Source organism: Rhincodon typus, chromosome 9, assembly GCF_021869965.1.
Source record: "Rhincodon typus isolate 14 chromosome 9, sRhiTyp1.1, whole genome shotgun sequence".
Lineage (NCBI taxonomy): Eukaryota > Metazoa > Chordata > Chondrichthyes > Orectolobiformes > Rhincodontidae > Rhincodon > Rhincodon typus.
The window spans coordinates 90,255,265-90,271,945 of record NC_063340.1 but is presented as its reverse complement, the minus strand read 5'-3'; the positions used below and the strand labels follow the sequence as shown (position 1 = coordinate 90,271,945).

Genomic DNA, 16,681 nt, shown 5'->3' with positions numbered 1-16,681 from the left:
TTTAAAATAAAGTCAATCCAAAATATTCTTTATGTAGCAAAGAGAGACATTTATATCCAGTCTGTACATGGATAAGTAATAAAAATACAATTGTCATTTTCAATTAAAAGTACAAACAAGGGGCCAGGTGTTACACACAGACACAGGACAGTGCCCACAGTCTATAACACTGTCCAATTGCAGAGGTGATGAGGAACTATCACCCGTTGCAGTGTGGTCCATTGGATCCACTTTTGTATTTCCAAAACACATCAAAGGTTACACGGTACAATAATAGCTCATGTTATGGGGAGGATCATGCTTTCATGAAGGGAGGATGGATCCACAACAGCAGAGACCGCGCATAAATGACTCATTTTTAGGCTGTGATTAGTGAAGGTTTCCTTTCATTTGTTCATGGATATTGGGTATCACTGGCTAGGCAGCACTTATTGGCCCACACCAAAGTGCTCAGAGGGGAGATATGAGTTAATTATTTTAAACTGTGCTTCTGGAGTCACATTAGGTCAGACAGGGTGAGAATCAAAAAGATTGTCGCAGGTTTACTGCTGAAGTCTCAACTATTTACAATCTATATCAACGAGTATGCATGGTGGGGAAGATTGTCCTGCAGTCGGCATGATGGTAAGCATTCTGGGAAGGATGTCCTGCAGTCAGCGTCACAGTGAAGCATTCTGGGAAGATGCCCTGCATTCAGTATCTGATAATCCTTACGTTTGAGGAACTATGCATTGCACAGAAGGATTGCTTCTGTAGGTTAGGTTTTGGGAGTTTGCTTAGAGCCTGCCCAAACAAAATCAAAAACATTAATTATTTCCAAAACTTATATTTCAACAAATGCAACAACAAAGGATGATTTCAAATGTTCTGTGTTTCTCCAGGAAGTAATTCAATCATTCCTGTCTGAAAGGTCTCAGTCTTTTTCACGAGCCATTGGTGAACGTGTGTATCCCAGACATAATGACAGTCCAGGCTGCAGTTGGTCTTAACATGTCAGGACTATGAAGGGAAAATTTTCCATTATTCCCATTCCCCATACAGTCATACAGCACAGAAATAGACCCTTCAGTACAACTAGTCCATGCCAGACAGCCACAACCACATCCTCAGAATTATTACAATAAACACAGGGTTACTGCTCCAAGGCCATGCTGAGTGAAGGTTTATGTTTTATTTGTTCACTGCCCATCTCTAGTTGTCCCTTGAACTAACCGTCTTGTTGATGCTATTTCAAAGGGTTGTTTGGAGTTAATCACATTGCTGTGAGTCTGGAGTCACATGTAGACCAGCCCAGGTTTAACCAATAGGTTTCCCTCCCTGACAGATATGTTAATTAACTGAAAGGTTATTGATGACCATCAACCAGGCTGGGTTTTTAATTCCACCTCATTGGTTATTGTGTTCAGTCTCACAGTCAGTGGGTCAGGGGAGCTTTATGAGACATGGAGGACTCAATGAATGGCAGGACACAAGGAATCTCAGGGGTACTGAAGGATCTTGGAAAACTTATCCACAGATCCCTGAAGAGAGCACAACAGATTAATAAGGTCATTGCAAAGGCATATGGGGCATATGCTTTTATCAGTCGAGGCACGGATTATAAGAGCTGGCAGGTGAACAGGAATTTGGGTCAGGCCACAGCTGGAGTACTGTGTGCAGTTCTGGTTCCACAGTATTGGAAAGATGTGATTGCACTGGAGGGGGTGCAGAGGAGATTCACCAGGATATTGCCTGGGATGGAACAGTTTAGTTGTGAAGAGGGGCTGGGTAAGGTCGGTTTGTTTTCTTTGGAGCAGAGAAGGTCATGGGGAATGGCGGGGGTGGTGGTGTAATATCTGAGTGCGGTGTAGAAGATTAGGAGATAGATAAGGAGAATAGCAAAAGTCGATTCCCGAGGGAAGGTGAATTCAAAACTATGGGGCATATTTTAAAGTGAGAGGAGAGAGATTTAAAAGGGATCTGAAGGACAACTTTTTGACAAAGAGGGTGATTTGTATGTGGAATGAACTGCCAGATGAAGTGATATGTGCAGGTACAGTTACAACATGATTCTATGATTCTACATGACGATCATATCAGCACTGCTTCACAGCCTGTGACCTGAGAGTAGAAAGATCTCAGACTCCATCTTGCATCAGACCACATGAAGCATGAGACACTACTGGAAATAATCCTGCTCTGTGTAACCCAATCGCTAAGGTTAGCCCAAAGTCAGAAGTCACATGACATCAGGTTATAGTCCAACAGGTATATCAAATGACAAAGGGGCTTTGCTCCACAAACTTGTGATTTTAAATAAACCTGTTGGACTATAACCTGAGATAACAAGGTGTAGAGCTGGATGAACACAGCAGGCCAAGCAGCATCAGAGGAGCAGGAAAGCTGACGTTTCGAGTCTGGACCCTTCTTCTGTGCGGTGGCACAGTGGATAGCACTGCTGCCTCACAGCGCCAGGGACCCGGGTTTGATTCCAGCCTCAGGCAACTGTCTGTGTGGAGTTTGCACATTCTCCCTGTGTCTGCGTGGGTTTCCTCCAGATGCTCTGGTTTCCTCCCATAGTCCAAAGATGTGCAGGTTAGGTGGATTAGCCATGCTAAATTGCCCATAGTGCTCAGGGAGGTGTAGATTAGGTGGGTTATAGGGGGATGGGTCTGGGTGGGATGCTCTGAGGTTCGGTGTGGACTTGTTGGGCCGAAGGGCCTGTTTCCACACCGTAGGGTTTCTATGATTCTTTGATGCTGCTTGGCCTGCTGTGTTCATCCAGCTCTACACCTTGTTATCTCAGATTCTCCAGCATCTGCAGTTCCTACTGTCTCTGAATGGACTATAACCTGGTTATGTGAGGCTTCTGACTTTGTCCAGCCCCTCCACATAATGTTAGCCCAGATGCTGACATACCTGAGGAAGGTCATGTTTGTATATAATGGGAGCCTCCTCCATTTCTTAAGTAGTTGTACATAGTGGTAGCTTTTAGACTCATTAGTAACACAATCCCCATACCCAGATTCTCATGTTATAGGAGGTAGCATAAACATTGCTGCATCAGGTAAAATACCCTGTTGGAAGCAAAATTTGAAGCATACCTTTAAGCTCACTGTAAGTAGAACAGTCCTGTAGCTGCAATGTCTAACAGGGAAAAGAGAAATGTTAAAAGCTGTGATGTATAACATGGACACAATGATAGTTTATGTAGAATTATTTCACATTCTAACTGTATTTACTGCTTATGGGCAAAAGGGATTTCGCTCACTGGAACCAGATCCATGTTAACAGCTTACTTCATTCATGAGTGTTAGCTCAGCAGAAAAACATTTGCTTTTCAGGCTGGAGATTTTGGATTGAAAGCCGAGTCCCGAGATTTGATCATACCATCCAGGCTGGTCCCTCAGTGCAGGACAGAAGCAGTGCAGCAGTGTCAGCAGGACAGGCTTTTCAATCAGATATCAAACTGAAGCCCGGTCTTCTTGATCAGCTGGACAGATGATCTTTTTAGAAGAAATTTCTTTCCTCAAAGGGTAGTTAACCTTTGGAATTCTCTCCACAAAAGAGTTGACAAGAACATTTCAGGTTGAAATGGACAGATCCCTGGACTCTCCAAGAATTTCCCGGAAATGAGGAACAAGTGGGAAAGTGGAATTGGGTTAGATTATCCACCAGAGTTTTATTGAATAGTGAAGCAGCTTGGAGGAGCTGTCGGCTTTACACTTGCTCCTATTTCTTATGTTCTCATATTCCAAAGCAGCATTGTTATCCCAGTGACCTTGCTGCGTTTAAGTTGGTTCCTCTCTTTCTGATAACAGTGACCTCACTTCAAAAGCACTTCACTCAGTGTGAAGGCTCCCAGACCGTGCTGAGGTTGTGAGAGGACTGATATAAATGGAAAATGCTCTTTCTTTCTGAGAATTGTGGAATGCAGTGATGACCCCAACTGGCTCCTGTGGTCGGCACTGACTGAGGAGTCCAGAGGATTGGGCATGAGGGAGGATGGGATAGCAGTGTAGCCTAATGGCAAATGATGAAACTTGAAATTGAGAGGTCCAGGAGGGGCTCAGGGGGTGGTGGTCTGAACCTGGGATTGGAAAAGAATGAAGATTGGAAAGAATGAAGAGAGTGGAGACAGTAATGAGACCTGAACAGAAAGATCCCAGTAATCGAGTTGGGAATTCAGCATGGTGGACAATCTTCTTCACCAGTTACTGAACCCATTCCCACTGGTGGTGATTGGTGATTGGAAATGTCAGTTCGATGATGGGACAACGGAAACTCAGAAAGAGGACTCATTGGAAATAGCATGAATTTTGTAAAACCCAGATGGTAATTGCAGTGCGAGATATTTACCATGTATGTGGTATCTGCTGGAGAATCTTTCACATTCTGTAATAAGATGGAAACAATGATCAATAATCATCATGAGATAAGAGATGACAGAATGCTGATTAGACAGAGTCAGGAATTATTGTCTTGAAACATTTCTATTTTCATGAAAGTGGCTGATTTACCAACTAGTTTCTGAATCATAACTGTGGGCAGCTGACGGTACAGCCGAGTGGAAGAGGAATAGGGTTCCCAGAGAGAAGCAGATCCCAGAGAGAAAATCAGGAACAAAACAAGGAATATTTAGAACTGAACATCCCAGTCAGACTGAGCCCTCATGTTGAATTACACAAGGCAAACTTGACCAGTTCATCTCATTTGCCAATTTGAGTGTTTTTTCCCTGTTGAAGGATCAATCAGTGGCCACCATGAGGGCAAATTGGAGATGAGCCATAAAAATTGAAAGAACTGTGGATGCTGTAATTCAGGGACAAAAGCAGAAGTTGCTGAAAGCTCAGCAGATCTGGCAGCATTTGTGAAGAAAACATCAGAGTTAATGTTTCAGGCCCGGTGACACTTTCTCAGAACTGAAGATGAACCATGCTAAGCTGCTATCCAATAGCCCCTAATGAGTGTGTGTGAGATTATGTAGAGTTCTGGGATCAGTTCTCCTGGTCTCTCCCTATGCCAGGGGGTAACAAACTAGAGATATGAACTGTCAGGGAATGAAAATGTATTTTTTTGTAATTTTTGATTGTGGATTGAAATTGGAAATTAACTGTTCTACAAACCAAGGACTGTTGAGGAGTTGCTGCATTTTTTGAAATCAAGTTACCTGACCTTCCGCTTAAGTACTGTTAACACAGCTGCCTGTTGGGGCAGTAGTGAGAGAGGGTTTATAGAGCAGATGGAGTTGGAGGGTGCAGACGGGACTAGGGGGACAGAGAGATAGGATGGGGCAGGAGGGTATGTAAAAATGGCATTCTAACCAGCTAATCCCTCACCAGGATATTGTCTTCCCTCCAATTCAGGTGCAACCTGTCTTCATATACAGGTCACTTCTACCCTAGATGGACCGAGATGGGTCAGAGGGAGTGGGTGAGTAATTGAAGGTATGTAAAAATGGAAATGAAACCAGCAACACGTCGTTGATTCGTCTGTGAACCCATGACCAGTTATTGATAATAGAGGCCTCCTGCCTCTATGTGAGTGGTTCAAAGGGAACTGAACAACTTTAGGAGTGTGAACAAGATATAGTGAAGCTAACAGATCTCCACCAGCACAGGAGCTGTCTCTCTGTTCTCCGTAGGGAGAAGCACTTTAAGCCTGAAGAAAGCCAGCTGATTTCTTCTTCAGCAGTTCCTGTAAACTGCAACTTTTAATGAATCAGTCAGAGAGCTGCTATAAGTGTGAATCAGACCCCTGTGCCTCCTATAAACAAGTGAAAGCATCTAGAGAAGGACAATTGAGAACCAGTGTCAGAGTAGCACAAGAATCATCTCAGAAAACCCTACAGACAGGGCATTCTGAACCTCTTCCCAGTCTTTCCTGCTGTCCCTAATACCCATGCTTTGTCTGTGTATGTGAGACTGTATATGGGAAAGGGGGGGTTTATGAGAGGGTACAAGTTTTAACTGGGAAGAGTTATATGTAAATAGCTCATCTTTGTTTCCTTGTAACTAGATTCTATTTCTTTGTAATAAACAAGAACTCTTGTTAAGGAGAGAAATGTGGTCTCTGCTTTCTGTCAACCTGGGTCTGAAAGACAGGGAAACAGGGGATTATAAAACCAAAAAAATTTGTGACAACTCCAGAAACAGCTGGGCTCAATTTTCAGGTCTTACCCCAGTGAGGTGTAACAAGGGGCTTAAGATGAAAGGTTGACTGCGCAAGAGAAACTGATTTAAAATCATAAATTGACAATGACACCAGCTCCTCCGCTGGCCTGTTTCCTGTTCCAGGAACATGTACAGTAAAAGAAACTGAAGCTCACCTTTCTGTGTCCTGTTGAAGGAGGGATTCCGTAAGCTCCAGGTAGATGCTGATCACCAGTTGCTGTCAATGAGTCTGTGAGACAAATAATTAAATGTCATGACCAGGCAGCTGGTATACTGTTTAAGAATCTTTCCCGATAAAGACCACATTATTCTGATCAAATTTGTCATGCGGTGTCCTCAGCTGGGATCAGAATACTTTCTGCAATGAATATAAATCCCTGATCTCAGATTATTGTCACAAATGTGACAAATAATATCTTTTCCCTATTCACTAAATCAAAACCTCTCATCACCTTGAAAACTCCATTTGATCCCCTGTAAACATTCGTTGATTTGAGGAATGGTTCTGAAAAGGTTTGTCTCTGTCGGCTGGTGGACTACAGGATGCTGTTTCTGTGTCTGAAGGTCCATCTATTTTCGGATCTACTTGTTGCGGCATTGCCATCCTGAGGGGCAGTTACAAGCTGTAGCTAAAACCCCAGGAGAATCCTATCACCTTCCTTCTGTTGGTTGTGGGTTCACCACCTTTCGTGGTCAGTTGTGTTCATCAGACAAATGACCTGCTCTAACCATTAGCTTATTAATCACAGCAGGAATCTAACTGTGTAAAAGGGATATTTGGAACAGCAAGTAATTCCTGCTAAATGTTGCGATAATGATTAAATTAGTTTGCTTACCATTTACTGTTTCATACACAGCATTCTGGTCCTCACCAGGGCTCCTAAATAAATTCCACACATTGCAATTATTGCACATTTACGACAGAACAATGCCATAACTTTCACAGCCTCAGTGCTCATGGAGTTAACATTTTGAACCACGGACTTCTGAGACCAGCTTAAAGACAATAGGATGATCTTGAAACTTGGATCATTTGCTAAAAGGAGCAGAATTTGTGCAAACAACAAAAAAAAGAATTTGACCAAAACCAGAGGGTATGCTGTGAAATTAGACCAAGTTGTAGTTGTATCTGACTGTGGAAGGGAGAGATTGCTTTAAGAAATTTGCTGCACTTTCAGCTGGTTGAGTCTGAGAAAATACTGAGGGAGAGAACGGCATTAACTCACTGGGATGCTGTGCAGAATAAACAAATACCAACACAAAGAAAGACTTCAGTTTGTCTTTATATCATTGGAAGGACTCAGACTGCAGGGCTATGATCAAAGTAAGAAAAACCCTTTAAAGGGACAATCAACAAGATGGAAACAGGCCATTGAGGGGGTGAAGAATGAGGGATCATGGATACAACCTACAACAGAAAATATCAAATCCAGAGTCTCAGTAAATCCCTTCACCCAGAGGGTGGGGAGGCTCTGGGATTCACTCCAGACTAATGGCAGGTGTAGAATCAATGTTAATATTCAGGATTTGATTGGAGAGGGGTGGAAGGATAAAGGGGACTGAATCGATGGGGGCACAGGGCAGGGAAATGTGATTTGGGTTTTCTGCTGATGTGGAAATGAAAGACCAGCACAGGCTGTTGGGCCGAATGGAGTGTCAGACCAAACTGAAGTCTGGCACTCCCTTGGCCTTCCCAGCCGGAAGTGCTGTGTTGCCAGTGACCCACCGGCACTAAGGCAAACCCTGACACTGGGCTCGGTGGGTAATGATCCGGTACCTACTGGGGATCCTGCAGGTGATGTCTATTGCTTGATCCATTCAAAGCTTTCTGACTGTGACCAGCAGGAGCCTGCGGCCTGGCACTGGAGCACATGTGATACCAGAGAAGGAGCAAACCGGCAATGATTATGCATCTGGATGTGTGGGATGGTCTCGACAGTCACTGATCCACCATTTACAATGGATCTGTACAGTGCAGTGGGAATATCAGCACTCACTAAAAACAATCACCCCAAAGTCAAAAACAATAACTGTGCAGTAATAGAATCAAACCCAAGATGAAATGGGATTTACCCTTGTGTGGAGTCCTTTACTGAGGAGCACAGCTTTTGTTTCCGAAGGAAAACTATGAGCAGGACAAGGCAGATCAAGACAGCTAAGCCCAGAATGGTGCCAATGATTAAAATGGGATCCGAAGTCTGGGGAATACCATGGGAAGGTTCTTCTGTAAAATATGAGAATGGTACACACAAGAGTCATTTCAATGTGAGCAATGTCCAAGATTATCAATAACATTAATTTTGGGTTCCTCAGGATAGTAACTCCCCTCCTGACTCCCTAAAGCCTGTCGAATACCGACAAGGCACAAGTCAGGAGTGTGTGATGGAATATTCCCCACTTGCCTGGACGGATGCAGTTCCGACACCACTCAAGAAGCTCAACAACATCCAGGAGAATGTAGCTCACGCAATTAGTACCACACCCACAAGCATCCACTCCCTCCACTACCGATGTCCTACTGTGTCCTATCTACAAGATACACTGCAATGTAGCCCAATTTATTGGCACCAAAGCCATAAACGTTCACTCCCTCCGCCACCAATACTCAGTAGCAGCAGTGTATACAATCTACAAGATGCAGTGCAGAAATTCACCAAAGGTCATCAGACAGCACCTTCCAAACAAACAACCTCCTCCATATAGAAGGACAAGGGCAGCAGAGAGATGAGAACACCCTCCTGAAAGTTCCCTGCCAAGACATTCCCCATCCTCACTTGGAAATATATCATCATTCTTTCATTGTTACGGGTCAAAATCCTTGATTTCCCTCCCTAAGGACATTGTGGATCAAGCAACAGCACATGGACTGCAGCGGTTCAAGAAGGCAGCTCACCACCACCTTCTCAAGGGGTAACTAGGGTGGGCAATAAATGCCCACATGACACAAGTGAATCGATTTTTAAAAAAAAAATCCAGTGAGTTTGAGAAACTGGTTGATTCTGTTCCGAGGTGAAATATTTCCAGAAGATGAATTCCACAATCTCATGTTCTGAGGGAGGAGTCACAGCTCCATGGAAAATAGGTCAGAGATATGCTGACAACACAACCCCATGTCTCCAGTCCTGTCTCTTCTTTGCTGTGTGTACAGTTACTGAGTTCACTGTTCTGATGCTGTTTTGTATAAAACGAACTCTCATATACTTATCGCTTACTGTCAGCTGGGTTCTATTCCCATTGATATCTCCCCACACTTTACAGTAATAGACCCCAATGTCACTGGGCTGCACATTTGTGTTGGTCAGAATGAAGCTGTTATTGGAGGGGTCTCTGGAAGACTGGAATCACTCAGTGAATCCTGGGCTCCATTGTGTGATGTTCCTCACGTCATGTGCTGAAACAAACTTCGCGTTGCTCCCCGGTTGCTCCCAGTACCAGTGAACATTGGTGTGTGTCACTGCAGCATTCCTCATGGTGCACTGTAACCGGGCAGTGTGACCCTCAGTGACACTTTCCAGGCTCGGAGATTGGAGAAGGACTGGGGTATTTGCAACGTTAAGGCAAGAACATAAACAATGTACAAACTAGACTGCAATCTGAAAATTGTCCTCAATATTTCAGTTGAAAAGTCAGTCAGCATGCATTATCTTGTCATGAATGCACAGAAATAAAACTAAACAATTTAAAAGAAAACTAATCTGTCTTTAAAATGCAAATGCAGAATCTTACAAAATGGCTCCCATAAGTCACATGACTTCCTTTACCGATTCACCTGCAATTGGAATCTCTCTGTAATTATCTGAGGAAAAACGACAAGAATAGTTTTGAAAGTCAGTGAACTTTCTGAAAGGTAAACAGAAACTCATTGGCAGTACCATCCCTAAAGGTCTGACTATCTCTTCCTGTATCATCAAAAACCTGAAAGTATGTGAGGTATAAACAGGGAATGCTGGAGAAACTCAGCAGGTCTGGCTGTGCCTGTGGAGAGAGAAACAGAGTTCACGTTCACAACTAACTCAGCTCAATGCCGGGAGCTGTCCTCACAGCTACCTCCTGGGATGTCCACATAACATGGCTGCTCCCAGCCAGATGCTTATACAGTTCACATTTCAAAAAAATACCTGCACCCAAAGCATCAAACCATGTCAGGTATTGTGTTATCCCCTGTCTGGAGCACAGATCCTGCATTGTCCTGGAGCTAAGGAAATTAACTTTTTAACTGTCTCAGCCTTTAGAAGCAGAGAACCCTTGTAGTATGGAAGGAGGCCATTCAGCCCACCAAGTGTACACCGACCCTCCAAAGAGCATCCAACCCAGACCTACCCCCTACCCAATTCCTGTGAACTTGCATTTTCCATGGCTAATCCAACTATCCTGCATATCCCTGGACACTATGGGCAATTTGGCATGACCATTACACCTAACCTGCACATCTTTTACTGTGGGAGGAAACTGGAGTATCTGAAGAAAGGCCATGCAGACATGGACACAATGTGCAAACTCCACACAAACAGTCCGCTCGAGAGTAGAATCGAAACGGGTCCATGCGGCAGTGGGGTAGCAATGCTAGACAACATGCCACCAATAGGTGCATGGGCTCTTAATCATGTTGGTAAAAGCAAAATACCATGGATTTCCAGAAATCTGAAATCAAACAGAAAGTTCTGGAGAAATTCAACAAGACTGGCAGCATCAGTGGGCAGAGATTCAGAGTTGACGTTTCAAGACCAAATTTTTCTTCATAACGGATTTGAAGAAGGATTATAAAAAAAAACAAACAGTGGCGACAAGAACAGGTGAAAGGCTGGGGAGCTTCCAAGGAAAATCTCACCTCCTAACTTCCCCAAGCCTGTCCACTATCCACAAGGATCACGTCATGGGTACGATGGAAAACATTGTATTTACTCGGATGAATAGGCTTTTAATATCACTCAAGAAGTTGAACAGCATCCAAGACAACACAGCTCACTTCTTCATAATCCCATCCACCACCTTAAGTGTCCACTCGCTCCACCACCAACACTCTGTCTCAGCAGTGCGTACTATCTATAAGGTGCACTGCACAAATTCACCATGGTTCCTGAGACAGGACCTTCCAAATCCACATCCACTTCCATCTAGAAGGACAAGGGCAGCAAATACATGGGAAGCCACCACCCTCTGCAAGTTCCCCTCCAAGCCACTCATCATCCCGACTTGGAAATATATCATTGTTCTTCTGTGTTGCTGGGTCAAAATCCTGGAATTCCTTCCCTAGGGGCATTGTGGTCTATCAACATCACATGGACTGCAGTGGTTCAACAAGGCAACTCACTACTGCCTGCTCAAGGGGCAACGAGAGACAGGCAATAAATGCTGGCCCAGCAAGTGATGCCCATGTCTCATGACTGAATTAAAGCAGACATCAGATTCACTAATATCTTTGATGGACAGCAATCTGTAATCTTTTGTCTGACCAGTATATAAATCCAGAATTGTGGCCAGCTCCAAACTGCCCTCTGAAACAGGTGAGCAACATTCTCATCATATCAAAGCTTTAAACCTGTAGATTCAGAGAGGCAGATCACAGCCATGAACTGAACGGTAATGAGAGAGGAGCAATAAACGCTGGTCTAGACCTGTCACACCCACATCCTATAGATGATAGAAAAAGCATCGACTCATTCTCATATTTCCACGATTCAACCCTTCCATTTTATCTCTGGAACCAACGTACCCACTGTCCATTTCATGCCCCGATATGAAGCATGTTGGATGAAATTACAAGATTCCTTCTGTCTGCTCTACTGTGTGAAGGTAAAACAGTTCCCAGTCAGATCTGTGAGGCTACCAGCATTCTCTGCCATTGCCCTACCAGTTACATTGAGCTGGCTCCCTGCTCCACAGATGTAGCTCCACACACTGCAGTGGTACACAGCACTATCATTGAGAGTCACATTCACAAGGCTCAGAATGTAACTGTTCCTGCTGACATTCCTGAAAACATGAACATGGTCGTGGAAACCCTGGGCCTTGCTGAGGGTGCCATTCACAAACTGGCTTATCACCCACTCCGTGTTGCTGCCAGGTCGCTGGTAGTGCCAGTGTACATCAGTGTCAATCACACTGGCATTGTACATGGCACACTGGAACTCAACAGTTTCACCCTCTGGTATTTTGCTGACCATTGGATACTGAATGAGGACTGGATCAGCCAATGGATCTGTGTGTGAAAAACGGCTGGAGATTTACACAAAGAAATATAATACTCCGCCTTTCAAATCTGAGTAAAATCTAAAAAGGTTAATGATCACCTGCTGTTTAATGCACTATTTTCTAAGGTCAGGGACCGGAAACATACAACAGAGTGCACTCTGTCAGCTGAGGTTTATTGGGAGTACTCTGTCTCTGAGGTGGAAGGTGATGGGATTCCCATCCCCTCCTGAGGTTTGAGCAGACATTGGGACCATCCAGAGCAGCACAGAGGCATTGAGTTTGGAACAGCCAGCACCGGACTGAGGTATTAAAACAAGTCTGTCCTTACAGGAGGATGTGAAAAATTCCCAGGGCATCATTCAAGCATCAAAAGAAGAGTTCAGCCAGTGTTCAGGGATGGGACTATTCATTACAATGCTGTTTGTTGGATCTTTCTGTGTATTTTCTCCACTCTTGACTAAAATGTACCTCATTGGCTGTAATTATGCTGGGACCCTCTGAGGTTGTGAAAGGTGTTACTGAATAAACAATCTAATTCTTCCATCGTTTCATGCTGCTGCAACAAAATGACATTGAAAAATTGGGATAAGACATCTCCAAATCTGGGAATAATTTGCAAAGGAGTTGCATTGTAGTGATGCAAGGCGTGTGTATGGAGAGCTGGAACTGTATGGTGTCCCATCCGCAGGGATAATCGGACTGAACAGGAGACTCAGAGCGATGTTTCACACTGCTCACAGGGAGAGGGGACAAGGACCAGGTTTGTAAAGATACATAAAAGAAAATTGCTGTGGGTGATGGAAAACTGAGATAAAAACAGAAAGTGATGGAAAAACCTAATACATCTGGCAGTATGTGTGGAGAAAAAAAACAGTTAATGTTTTGGATTCTGAACAAGTCAATTTGGGCTTGAAACATTAACTTTGTGGGGTGGCATGGTGGCTCAGTGGTTAGTACTGCTGCCTCACAGCACCACAGACCTGGGTTCAATTCAAGCCTCAGGCAACTGTCTGTGTGGAGTTTGCACATTCTCCCCGTGTCTGCTTGGGTTTCGTCTGGGTGCTCCAGTTTCCTCCCACAGTCCAAAGATATATAGGATAGGTGGATTGGCTGTGCTAAATTGCCCATTGTGCCCAGGGATGGTTAGGTGGGTTGGACATGGGAAATCAGAGGTGGGATAATGGGCCTGGGTGGGATGCTCTTTGGAGGGGCAGTGTGGACTTGTTGGGCCAAATGGCCTGTTTCCACACTGTAGGGATTCTATCATTTGTTTCTGTCTCTGCAGATGTTACCAAACCTGCTGAGTTTCTCCAGCAATTTCTGTTTTTATTATAAATATTTGTCATTGACTTGGGTATAGGAGGTATAATTTCTAAGTTTACAGATGACTCAGAAATGTCATAAAGGACAGAATAATAGCAAACTATCCAGAACAAAGCAGCCCATTCAATTGCCACCACATCCACACTCTCCACCACCAACACTCAGTAGCAGCAGTGTGTACCATCTACAAGATACACTGCAGAAATTCACCAAGGCTCCTGATGCAACATCCTCCAAACCCATGAACACATCCATCTGGAAGGATAAGGGCAGCAGATAAATGGGAACACCACCTCTTGCAAGTTCCTCTCCAAGCCAGTCACCACCCTGACTTGGAAATATATTGTTGTTCCTTCACTGTCGCTGGATCAAAACCCTGGAATTCCCTCTCTAAGGGCATTGTGGGTCAACCCACAGCACCTGGACAGCAGCTGTTCAAGAAGGCAGCTCAACACTATCCTCTCAAGGGGCAACTAGGGATGGGCAATAAATGGCCACCTGCCAATGTGAATTATTCTTTTTAAGTATTTCCATTGAGTTTGAGAAGCTGATCAATTCTGTCCTGAGGTGAAATTGTTACAGAAGATGAATTCCACAATGTCATACTCCGAGGGAGAAGTAACAGCTCCATGGAATATGGAGCAGAAATATGCTGACAACATCAAAACCCCAAGTCTCCAGTCCTGGCTCCTCTCTACGGGGAGTGTAAAGATGATGATTTCACCATTTTGATGCTGTTTTGCATAAAACAAATTCTCATATACCTACCAGTTACAGTCAGCTGGGTTCCATTCCCACTGATATCTCCCCACACTTTACAGTAGTAGACCCCAGTTTCACTGGGCTGCACGTTTGTGATGGTCAGAATGAAGCTGTTACTGGAGGAGTCTCTGGAAGACTGGAATCGCTCAGTGAATCCTGGGCTCCATTGTCTGATGTTCCTCACGTCATGTGTTAAAACCCACTCCGTGTTATTCCCTGGTCGCTCCCGGTACCAGTGAACATCGGTGTGTGTCACTGCGGCGTTCCTCATGGTGCACTGTAACCGAGCAGTGTGACCCTCGGTGACACGTTCCAGGATCGGAGACTGGAGAAGGATTGGAGGGTTTGCAACTTTTAAGAGAAAATGTGTGAATGAATTAAAACTAGTCTGAAGCCTGTTAAACATCTCAAATGCTTAATGAGAAGCATAGCCATTCATGTTACTTTGGGTGAACTCCCAACCTGTTATCAATCATCTTGATCTGAAAATCTCATGATTACTTTAATTCAAAGATTAAGATCTGATGTTCAGCCATGTCCTCCTCATGCACAAACCTGTTGTGTCTCCCTTCCTGATCCCCAGTCACTGCAGAATCTTCCCAGTCTTCTCCCCACACCATCATCATATTTCCTAACGACTCAGTCCCCGTTTATTAATAGGGAGACAATGGCCTAGTGGTATTATCGCTGGACTGTTAATCCAGAGACCCAGGTAATGTTCTGGGGACCCAGATTCAAATCCTGCCATGGCAGATGGTGGAATTTGAACGTAATAAAAATTGACAGTCTAATGTTGACCATGAGTCCATTATCAATTGTCGGAAAAACCCATCTAGGTCACTAATGTCTATTAGGGAAAGGGAATCTGTCATATTTACCTGGTCTGGCTTACATGTGACTCCAGACCCATATGACCCATCTGTTCAATTAGGGATGGGCAAAAAATGCTGGCCAGCCAGTGATGCCCACATCCCATGAATGAATATAAAAAAATTCTTCTCCACACTCTCCCTTACTGTCTTTCATCCTATACGATACAGCTCACAGAAGCAAGAGTCTCTTCAAACCCACTATCATCAAAACCCTCCTCAAACAAGTCAGTCAAGTGACTGAGAAAACTGGAGGTTGGCTAATGTGGCGCCATTATTTAAGAAAGGTGATAACAAAACGTTAGGGAATGATAGACCAGTGAGCCTAAAGTCAGTCCGGGGTAAGTTGTTGAAAGGGATTCTGAGGCACAGGATTTACATGCATTCAGAAAAGCAAGGACTGATTAGAGATAGTCAAGAGTCTTTGTGTGTGGAAAATTGTGTCCCACTAAAAACTTGAGTTGTTTGAGGTGGTGAGAAAGAAGACTGATGAAGACAGAATGGTAGACATTGTCAATGTGGGCTTCAGCAAGGCATTGGACAAGGTTCTGCATGGTATCCTGGTAAGCAAGGTTCGCTTGGGGTCCAGGGGCACCTAGCCAACTGGATACAAAATTATCTTGAAGGTAGGAGACAGAAGGTGGTGAGGAAGCCTGTGACGCAAGGATCTATGGTGGGTCTATTGCTTTTTGTCATCTGTAAGAATGATTTAAGTGTGAATGTAGGAGGTATGGTCAGCAAGTTTGCAGATGACACAAATTTTTTTGGTGACATAATTGACAATGAAGAAGGTTATCTCGGAGTGCAATTGGGCCTTGATCAGGTGGGCCAATGGGCCAAGGAGTGGCAGATGGAGTTTAATTGCGATAAATGTAAGGTGTGCATTTTGGTATGGCAAAGCAGTGCAGGACACAGAACATAGAACACAGAACATAGAACATTACAGCGCAGTACAGGCCCTTCGGCCCTCAATGTTGCGCCGACCTGTGAAACCAATCTGAAGCCCATCTAACCTAAACTATTCCATTATCATCCATATGTTTATCCAATGACCATTTAAATGCCCTTAAAGTGGGCGAGTCTACTATTTTTGCAGGCAGGACATTCCACGCCCTTACTACTCTCTGAGTAAAGAACCTACCTCTGACATCTGTCGTATATCTATCACCCTTCAATTTAAAGCTATGTCCCCTCGTGCTAGCCATCACCATCTGAGGAAAAAGGCTCCCACTGTCCACCCTATCTAATCATCTGATCATCTTGTATGTCTCTATCAAATCACCTCTTAACCTTCTTCTCTCTAACGAAAACAGCCTCAAGACCCTCAGCCTTTCCACATAAGACCTTCCCTCCATACCAGGCAACATCCTGGTAAATCTCCTC

General features: G+C 44.1%; 1 protein-coding gene across 1 annotated transcript in view; it reads right to left on the bottom strand.

Moving 5' to 3' along the window:
• The window catches only part of LOC109931673, a 19,885-nt gene continuing 3,204 nt past the window's right edge, over positions 1-16,681 (bottom strand). Inside the window, exons 3-9 of the mRNA XM_048601397.1 lie at positions 14,436-14,780; positions 8,226-8,376; positions 6,989-7,032; positions 6,308-6,381; positions 4,339-4,374; positions 3,084-3,126; positions 1-783 (exon numbers count right to left, since the gene is read on the bottom strand). Coding sequence (XP_048457354.1) covers positions 758-783; positions 3,084-3,126; positions 4,339-4,374; positions 6,308-6,381; positions 6,989-7,032; positions 8,226-8,376; positions 14,436-14,780 — 719 coding nt within the window. The 3' untranslated portion in view covers positions 1-757. The remainder of the gene's footprint in view (positions 784-3,083; positions 3,127-4,338; positions 4,375-6,307; positions 6,382-6,988; positions 7,033-8,225; positions 8,377-14,435; positions 14,781-16,681) is intronic.